General features: G+C 39.3%; 1 protein-coding gene across 1 annotated transcript; it reads right to left on the reverse strand.

Moving 5' to 3' along the window:
* Positions 1-655: 655 nt before the first annotated feature.
* On the reverse strand, positions 656-10,371 carry CCKAR (cholecystokinin A receptor). The gene is made up of 5 exons (XM_006260436.3): positions 10,005-10,371; positions 8,969-9,220; positions 5,712-5,973; positions 2,830-2,957; positions 656-1,370 (listed from the first exon to the last, which is right to left on the reverse strand). Exons 1-5 carry the CDS (start codon positions 10,123-10,125, stop codon positions 844-846), a joined length of 1,290 nt encoding a protein of 429 aa, XP_006260498.1. The 5' UTR covers positions 10,126-10,371; the 3' UTR covers positions 656-843.
* Positions 10,372-10,643: the final 272 nt, after the last annotated feature.

The following is a 10,643-nucleotide window of genomic DNA, read 5'->3' on the forward strand; positions in this document are numbered from 1 at the left end:
TTTATATTCAAAACAGTCTAGTTTTGGGCTTTTCCCATGCATACACAGAGGGTGAGAGGTAAGTCTGTCACTGTCTGTGGCCAACTTTGAAAGTCAACCCTTAGTCCTTTTATTTCCTGTTCAAACCCCAGTTACACAAAACTATTCTATTACATGTACTTTAAAATTTTTCATAGGTTTCTGTTTGAAGGAAGAGTATATTCCATTTACATTCATAGTGGTTAATTTTAAAAAATAAAATTAATCTACTTAAAAAGTCGGTTTTATGCAGTGCTTTGGATCTATAGCCTTTCCCATTGCTTCCATCTTTGGCCTGGTGTTCAATTAATTTAAAAACAAGTGTACCTCGGCAAAAATAATAATAAAAACTGCTATCAAAATAACATACAGATTTTGATTTCATGATATAGATATTTAACGGTAGCATGTAAAAATACCGATTTATAATGTGATTAATAAGGAGCATTTAAGCATCTTGGAAATTTCAAGAAATACTCTGAATGGTATCTTGGACTTTCAATTTTCCATTTAAAAGAGTGAGCTAAATTGATGATGCAAGGAAACTCTCTTGGTTACAGTATATTTGTATAGGAAACTTTAGAGCAAATATTAGCCCAGTGTTTCCAGTCTGCTTTTAAAAGACATGCTAAAAAGCCCAGACAAGCAGCAGCATCCATTTCTCACGTTCCCACTGCCTTTCCTATCAGTTTAATTGCTCAGCTGAGGTGTTTTGATGTCTTCAGAACTAGGTCACATTATGAGTCAAACTCTAATCACCTTTCCAAGACCAGACAAGAAGAGAAGTATTTGAATTTGGCCAAATGTAGCTCCTTCTGTGGCAGCTCATGGGGGAGCAGAGGCATTCATGTGTGTGTAAGAACACCTGGAGAGAGAAGCTCCTGTGGTCTTCCCCTCTTCTTCATCAACCATCTCTCCTCTTATTGCAGGGGGCTTTTGCTTAGTACAGCAGGTGAAAGTGGCTAGAAAACCCATGCGGAAGCGCTTGTTCATGAAGCAATAGATGATGGGGTTCACACAGGCAGAAGTGTAGGACAGCAAATGAATAAAGGAGATAGGAGCTCCTGACAGAAGCTGGTCTGCTGAAGCGGTGTCAAATGCACGCCATGCATTTACACTGAAGATGGGAGTCCAGCAAAGGAAAAACAACATCACTATCACCATCAGCATGCGGATGACGAGCTTCTTAGCCATCAGATTGGCTGTTGAAGTGTTGCTTCTTGCCCTGTCTACTTTGGTGCTGCTGGTGCTGGAGAGCTGTTGCAGTGACATCTTTTTCTTCTTTTTTATTTTCTGAACGTAGCACCCATCTCCATCCTCATACTTGTTACTGCCAGTGCTGGCTTTTCTTTCTGCATATACATGAATAGGTCACACACAACATTTCTGAACACCAGTAAAGTATAAATGCAAGAATGCAGCTTAAATTCTGAAGTAAACAATGACATGCATTGATGCTGAGCAACTAGTGGTAAAAAGAAAAAAGGCCTTCCAGTTCTAAAATTGTAATTCACTCAGATATATGACCATTTGGGGACTCTTTCTGGAAACATTCAGAGGCCTTAACTCTACATACTGTTGAAAACAGAATATTGAGAGAGAGTGGTTAACTTTGCCAGAAGTAACGTTTGAATTGTGTGTGTATGTTAATGTTACGATTCCTGTCATGTTACTTGGCTATGCGTATCAGTTGTGGACTCACTTTTTAAAGCACTACACATGCAAGACATCTGTAGTGCCACAAAAATTGTGGTTCCACTACAAAAATGTTCTTCTTTGACAAAGGAACTTCTGTGTAGTGCTCTGTGTAATGTGCGGATCTACCATGTACTGTTACCAGCACAGGTGATATGGGGTGGGGGGCACAGGGGGCACATGTCCCCCAGATTTCCATGCCGATGGCTGGGCTTGGGGCTGCAGCTGCAGCCTGGCTGAAGCCAGGGCCCAGCAGCAGTGGGGGCGGTGCAATTTCTGTGCTGGTGGCAGGGCATGGGGCTGGAGCCAGCACTCAGCAGCAACTGTGGTGGCATGGAGTTGTGCCCCCCCACTGTCAACTCCTATGGGTCATCTATGGCTACAGGAATGCTTTCTCTAATGTCCCACAGTCCTCTGCTCTCCCTGACAGATTGCCCAACTATGGTGGTGAGCTGTCACAGCCATGCTGGGATCCTGCTGCCACAAAAGCATTGGCTTTGTCTTTGTCTTGCAGTGGCAGCGAGGTTGTTGCTGCCCCCTAAAATTGGGGTGGCAGGGGTGGGGAGCAGCAGTCTGTGACAGCTGCTGGTCCAGGAATGGGTGAAGGCAAACTGTTTGATCCAGCTGGCTGGGGGATTGGGAGGGGTGGTTGGGTCACGGGGGGCAAAGGAGCAGCCCTCTGTTGTCCCCCAGCTGGAGAGTGTACCTTTGAAGCAAATTTGTAGCGCTTCAGCCAGGGAGCTGTCTGGGTCCACGTGCATACTTCCATAGCATTTAATGTTTGTAGCATTATGGTCTTTTGTAACACTGCAAAGAAATGTGTGTCCAAAGCCTTAGTGCAAAACTCATCTAATGTGCAAGCAGGCACATTATCCACTCCATTATGTAATTAACACAGTGGAATTACAAATCTAATATCCCAACTGAATTCTTTGCAGATAATGTTAATAATTTTAATAAATGAATGTGTCCAATATGAATTTTGTAATCTGTTCATGGACATTATGCCAGCAGAAATTGCTGTTTATGGAATAAATTGTGTGCTTGGCTGTTCACATCTTAACATCTGTTATTTAAAAAGAAAGAAATAAACAAATAATTCATTTGTACTGTTACCTCGTGAAGACTTGCGTTGGCTGACATCAAATTTAATTCCTCTGTATAGCTCCAAGGAAATTAAGCCATATGCAATCATCATTACAATCCCAGGTATAAGAAAGAGTATGAGTAGCAGAAATGTGTACCTGTGGAAGCCACAGAAGAGTCCTTCTCAGAGTGAGGATCAGCAAAAACACAGAAAAGCAGCTACACATTTTGTGTTTTGTTTAATGACTTAGGTGTCTCATTAGTTAAATGCATGGTAGGCTGCTTCGGCAGTCCTAGAGGCTGGAATCCCATTTTTCCCCACGGAAGAAAGAGTGTGAACAAAAGCAGGTCTGGTTTCTCTGCTTTGCCAACTCAAAGGGTCTCTACCCAGATAGAATAGGCAACAATTAAGGGATTAGAAGAGATGGTTTGGTCTCTGCCTGTTCAATATTTGACTACTAGAACCAGTTTAATTGCTTTGTGGTTTTTTTTTTTTATGATATGGAAACTTAAACCACCTACTAGTGCATAAGTGAGATGCTGATACTGGTCATTCCTATGTTCCTGGGGTAGGACAGTACCCAGCCTCAGAACAACATGCCAACCAGAGCAAGGGAATGAGATGGGTATTTGTTTCACCTCCAACTTCATGCCCATTCCAAAGGAAAAATGGTACATACTAGGGCTGGATTTTTGTTTTGTTTTGGTACTGAACCATTCACATAGTGGGAAATCCACTTTAAAGGAAACTCAATATTTATTACACATAGTAATCAATGTATTATTAAAATGTTGTTCTGTATGACATTAATATAATAGAATGAAAGAAAATTAGAGTACGGTCCTCAAGAGATGATTTAGTCCAACTCCCTGCTGAAAGCAGGACCATCCCCAACTATCTTATCCCAGCCAGGGCTGTCTAGTCTGATCTTCAGAACCTCCAAGGATGGAGTTCCACAACCAATCTGGGTAACCTGTTTCCAGTGCTTCACTACTCTCCTCCTGAGAAAGTTTGTCTTCCTATCTAACCTCAACTTCCCTTGCTGCAACTTGAGACCATTGTTTCTTGTTCTAGAATCTGCCACCACTAAGTACAGTGTAGCTCCATCCTCTTTCAGAACACCCTACTGGTAGTTGAAGGTTGCTATTAAATCACCTCTGTCTTCTTTTCTCCAGACTAAATAAACCCAGTTCCCTCAGCCTCTTCTCAGAAGTCATGTGCCCTAGCCCCTAACCATTTTCATTGCCCTCTGCGGGACTCTCCAACTTGTCTACATCCTTTCTATAGTGTGTGGGGGGAAGGCCTAAAACTGGACACAATACTCCAGATGTATCCTTACCGGTGCTGAATAGAGGGGAATAATCACTTCCCTTGATCCGCTGGTAACACTCCTGCTAATGTAGCCCAGTGTACCATTAGCCTGCTTCATAACAAGTATTAGCCTTCTTTGTAACAAGGGCATACTTGGCTCATATTCAGCTGATTATCCACTGTAACCTCTAGTCCTTTTCTGCAGAGCTGCTGCTTGGCCAGTCAGTCCCCAGCCTCTATGGGTGTGTATGGCATTGTTCTGTCTTAACTTTGCACTTCTCCTTATTGAACCTCATGAGATTTCTTTTGGTTCAATTTGTTGACATCTCTCTGAATTCTAGCCTTATACTACAATGTATCTACTACTCACCACTAGCTTGATGTCATAGGAAAGCTTCATGGGGGTGCACTCCATCCCATCTTCCTGGTCATTTGTGAAAATGTTGAACAAAACCAGTCCCAGGACTGACCCTGGGGGCACTCCACTTAATACCAGCTACCAGCTGGATATCAAGCCTGATGGCTCAGCCAGTTTTCTATCCACCTTACAGTATATTCATCAAACCATACTATTAAAAGATTGCAACAGACAGAAGTTCTGTTTAAAAATATTATTAACAAAGCAATCATGTATTTTTGAGCCTAAACATTTTCTGCTGTCAGTAGTTTTACTGCACACTCACTGGAGTTTCCCTATATTTATACTGGTGTCACTGGAAATAGGATTTAACTCTTTAACTTTCCTTTTCATGCATGCTCATTATAGCAGGCATAATAAGTACTGAAAATATTAACACACAATAAATGTTTCTGTAGATGCACCAATACTAGGTAGTACCAGCTATTGGCTTGTTCCCAGGTTCTGCTAAAGTTATTAACAACACTCCTATACTGTTCCTGTGATAGCCAAAGTGTTTGGTTATGTGAAAAAGAAAATATTAAGGAAACAAGGTAAAAATAAACTAGTTTTCAATGCAATGTTGCACCTTCTTATGTTCTTATGTTGTATCTTTACCATTTATTCACAGTCTCGTGGCATATGGCTTTGTGTTTTAATAGCACTGATTTCTCCTCGCATTGCCTGCTTACATTTCTGCTCTAATCTCTCCAGGTTATTAGCTTGGTTCCATTTTCGAGTACATTTATTCTCTCTCCAATGTGCATGTCATCTTATTTGTTGACAACTGGAACTACATCCGTTCTACGCAGGCAAAGAATGAGTCATAGAAGGGGTACAGGGGTGTGGATGTGTATGGCTTTTCAAGAGTACTTGATCAAAAACACTTTGAAAGGGGGAGTAGAGAACTGAGCTCTACTATTAGGGAGAGCACTACAAAGGCAACAGATATTTTACCATCTGTAGCCTGAGAATTATTGGCATATACCATATCACCTTTGTGAAGCAAAAGTAATGACAGTGTTAAAGGAGAAAAAAGGCAGTTTAAGAAATAGCAGTCTATGGAACTTCCTAAATAAGCATACCAGAATTCTAAATTTTTTCTAATGGTTAATAATGGATTTGCAACAGGCTTGATGCAACCATGTAATTTTATTTGATACCAGACAATTATCAGATATTTAAGAGTCGATTATATCTTACCAGGACTGCTGAATGACATCGCTTGGCCAAAGCAGGCGACACATGTTAGCTGTACTGTTGTTCGGTTTTGTAAAAGGAACCAGTTTGCTGTATATTGGGTATGGGGACATGATGGTAAAGGAGATGCACCAGGTAGCAGCAATCACCTTCAAAGCATGAGATTTTGTCTGCCAGACCCTAGACTGTAAAGGTTTGCAAATGGCGCTGTATCTCTCCAAAGATATGGCAACCAGGTTGAATGTGGATACACTGACTGAGATACCTAGACATGGAAAGCAAACAAATTAATTATGTCTATTCTTCTTTCAAAAGACAGATGGCTCTCTTTTTTGTTCTTTTGGTTGTTTTTTTTTTAAGATTCTTGGCTAAACTTCTGGGTACATAATGCACAGTAAGGAAACTATGGCAGTAGCTCTGACACAGCCTTCTGGTACTTGGGTTTTGTAATCTGATATTCCAGATTTATACTTAACTACTCAAACCTGTGAAACAAAATAATTGACAGCTTTCGTCTTTGTTCTACCAAGGCAAGAAGTTATATGGTCAGTTGCATAAGATTCTTACATTACCTTACGTACAAGGCAGGTATACTTGCATGTCGTAGACCAATGAAAGTAGAGATATAGCACAAGATTTTGTGGGCTAGAGCTCACTTCATCAGATGCTCTGTGTGCGTGCACACATGCACTCTAGCCCATGAAAGGTTGTTAGATAGATATGTATCAATGTGCAGGGGTGTGTGTGTGTATAAATATGCACATGAACATACATATACATTTTTTGGTTACTCTATACCATACAAATCTACCCTACCTACTATGACTATCTACTCTTTTGTTATTCCAGTTCTTATGCTAATGTAACTTTGCTGAAATATAATCAGGCATTTGAAATCACTGGAGTTAATTTGATAGCAATAAAAAAGTATATTTTTGTTTTAAATAAAATAACCACAATTATCTTTTTCGATGAATCACTAAACTTCCTGTTTTGTTAGAATTAAGTAAGCATACATCAAATGCACTTCCATAGTCTTTAGTGGAGGCATATAAAACCAAACTGAAGGAAGTGTAGTAGAGAATTAGAACCTGATTCTATAAAATGTATGTTCATTTTTCCTCCTTGCTAGTAGATATAAAAATAACATTACATTTAAACACATTGTGTTATACATATATTTTTTTTCCCTTGTGACCTTGGGGAATTATAATTGTAAAATAACAATTGCTGCATGACTAGAAATGTTCTTTCCCTTTAACCTTAAGTCACATAGGAATTTTCTGGTATGAAATTATTTTCTCTTAGATAAAAAATGTAAGATATTAACATTTTTACATAAAAGGTTGCTTGCCAAAAATCATTTCTACTTTGTAGTATTCATATTTATAACCCTCTTGCATCCTAAAGTGACAGTTTAAGTGGATGGGAGATGCAGTGCATATCAGGGACTATTCATCAATACTGTTCCTTTCTTAACTTAAATCAGGGGTTCTCAGCCTCCAACCTGTGGGCCAAATGTGGCCCATGGAACCATGGTATCTAGCCTACGGGGCTTACCTCGGATTTGGAAATTTGGTGACAGGGGAATGGTGGCAATTTAATATGGCCACTCTCCACCACTGCCAAATTTAAAAACCCCAGGCCCTGTGGGGCTATATTAAAGCTGGGCCACCCTTCCCCGACCCCAATGGAGCTGGATCAGGGCCATGTCATGCCCCCTTCCCTTCTGGGGCCAGGTTGAACCTAGGTCAAACCCCTTTCTATCCCTGCCTTCAGGGATGGATTGGGGCCAGGCTGCCCACCTCCCCATCCCCCAGCCCTGACTGGGGCCACTGGCTGGATCTGGCCAGCATATGGACTGTACACGGGTGAACCAGCCCACTGGAGGAAAAAGACTGAGCACCATTGGCCTAAATTATTAACAGGAAAATCCACATTCTGATTCGTAAAATAAAATTAAATTTGTAATTTTTAATTTCATACTGGAATGTGTGTGTGTAGATATAGATGTGTGTGTGTGTGTGTGTGTATGTATTCTGAATAATTTAACGTGATAGTCTGATATTTTTACTTATTTCATTATAAGCACAGTGCTTCAGTAATTTTTGTCGTGTCAGCATTCATTACAATTTGTTTAAATATGGACTTTAGTGTTATTGATTTATATCTAAAGAAAGATGTTGACTTCCCATTCCCACACTTCAGAAGTGCACTTTCATACTACCTCATAGTTTTGAAGGATGCAGGTTGGACATACATACATTATTGTAATGAACTGCTAAGGTTTGCTTTCGAGATTTGAAAAAAAAGCTTTTCAGAATGGCTTTGTTGTTACTTTACATTTTTTTAAGTAAACCTTCTGAAGTGAGAGATTGTGGCTTGCAGCTGCTTCATAAACCAGTCTACCTGCAGCTCCTGGATCTACCTCTGTAACAAGACAAATGTCCAGCCAAAGCATTTTTAAAATGATATTGCTTCTTCAAAGTGAGTGTAAAAATAGTATCATGAGGCTCCATAATTGTTGTTCTCCACTGACTTCTGGACAAATTTGATGCATTTACAAATAAAAGTGTGTGTGTGTGTGCGTTTCACAGCCTGCCGCCTCCTCAGGCCCCAACAGGGAGGCTGAAACCTGGCTGGGTTTTTCCCCTTTTCATTTGTCACTTAGGAGTAGACAATTCTGCCCTTGGTTATGGTTGTGCAATCGTAATGTATTTGCCCAGCAATCCAAACTGTTAACTGCTCTGCTGATAATAAGCAAGTGGGCCTTGAATGCAGCTCCCTTCCTAGAGGCTGATTCTGTAAAGTAGTGAACACTCAACCTATTCCAAAGGTTTCACTGGTTTATACTAGAGAGCTCAGCACCTTGCAAGACTGAGTCCTTATTTCTGTATTGACTGCTGGTCCAACAAAGGTAAAACCATTTGTCTCCGAAGTGAGCAGATTTGACTCTGAACACGATGCTCATTATAAATGGGTGTCACCCTCACTCTTCGTAACAGGACTCCTTCTAGTCCATTTTACTTGTGCAGAAAAAGTTTTTACCTTTATATGTGAGAGGTTTTAGTCGCTGCTTGTGCTACTTGCATTTCATAGTGCTGATCTTTCCAATGAGCTCTTAACATTTACTCAATTTTGTTTCACCAGGGTTGGGATATCTTAGCATGTTAAAAGATCTGGCCCTTATTTAGCATTTCACAAACCCTAATGGGTTCATCTTTAGAGCAAATATAAAATGCTACAATTGAGAGACTTACCCATGAAGTAGGTGGCAGTTTTACAAACAGCACTACCGAAGATAAAATCCTTCAGCAGGTTAGGAATGAGGGTGAATGGCATGCAGAAAAGGCAAAGCATCAAGTCACTGACAGCCAGTGACAGCAGAAATATATTAGTGACTGTCCTCATCCTTTTGTTTCTTATCAGCACTGTAATTACCAGACTGTTCCCCAACACACTGAGCAAAAATATCAAGGAATACAGCAGAATCCGAACTGTCTGATGCAAATCTGAAAATTGCCACAATAAAGAATTAGTTATGAAATATGCAAATCATATACTGTATTAGTTTTTATCAGTAGGTCTAATCTGTTAATCAAAAGGTAAAGGCTGCTTCAACATTCAAGGCAGTGGACTTTTCTTATATTTAATTCCACTGAAGCTGGTATCTTTACACCAAAGTAAAACTGGTGGAAGTAAATTCTGAGTTTGATTCTGATCTACCTGAACTGTATAATGTTTAAGTACAATATATTCAATACACTGTACACTTTAACAACTATATTTGGCTACTTAGAAGTACATGCTACTCAAAAATAAGCATTGCAAAGCACAATTTAAATTACAGTGAACTCATTTTAAGAACCAAAAATAAATGGCAATTTGTATTATTATAATTAGTAATTTTTTTTAGGCATGACATATATCATGTTAATCACTTTCATATGCTGCATATAATCATATAACTCTGCAGTTACTGAATTTTCCAATAGTACTACAAAGTATGTACATATTATTAAGCATTCAAGTGGTACCATCTGTATTTTGACTTGGTATCACTATTGTTATCTTTTCATTTTAGCTTTATATTTCTTTCCTGCCATGTTTATAAACTGAAGAGACGGGGCATATTAATTACTTGCTAGTCTGTTGCTTATCTGAATTTATCAGCTAATGCTTGTTTTTGCTCTGCCTCAAAAAACCTCTGAGTACCTGTTTCTCTAAAAATATCTCTGATTTTACTTTCAGCTCAAACTGTTGCTTTCTGAAAAAAATGTATTTTCATGTACATACCTTTAGCAGGATGAGGTGAGTCATCCACACAGAAAAATGTATCATTTTCCAAGATAATATCACAAAAAAGAGCAGAAATATTGGTTCCATTTTCAAGTAGACTATCATCAACTATTTCCATTGTTCAGGCTCCACAGGTTTGCTTCTACTGGGGAGAAAGTTTGATTTCCAACTATCTGCCCATTCTTTCATCTGCCAATAAGCAAAAAATATTCCTGAATGAAATCTTCAGTAGAACGATTTAAAAAAGGTGGTTGTCCTAGTAAAGGTCTTTTTTTCAACTATCCATAAGGGATAACTAGTATATAGATTTCTGCTCAAAATGGAAAAGATTTATTCCAGTAGAATAGAAAGCAATATAGATACATGAAAGAAAAAACATGCACACACACATAAACACGTCTCCTCCTGCACCTTCTAGATCCACCCTCTTCTATTACTGGGCTGTGGTTGGGATTATAAATATTCTAGATAGTGATTACAAACTTAACCCCTTGTAAGATGGTTTCAGCTTGTATGTCTACAGTGCCTCTCTAGTGAACCTGTTTTTGCCATGGCCAGTAAATCATGAACAACATGTATAACAAATCAGTCTTTCTGTCAACATTTAACAAGGTAATAGTACATTGATAATAGAAT

Source organism: Alligator mississippiensis, chromosome 2 (assembly GCF_030867095.1).
Source record: "Alligator mississippiensis isolate rAllMis1 chromosome 2, rAllMis1, whole genome shotgun sequence".
NCBI classification, from domain to species: Eukaryota; Metazoa; Chordata; order Crocodylia; family Alligatoridae; genus Alligator; species Alligator mississippiensis.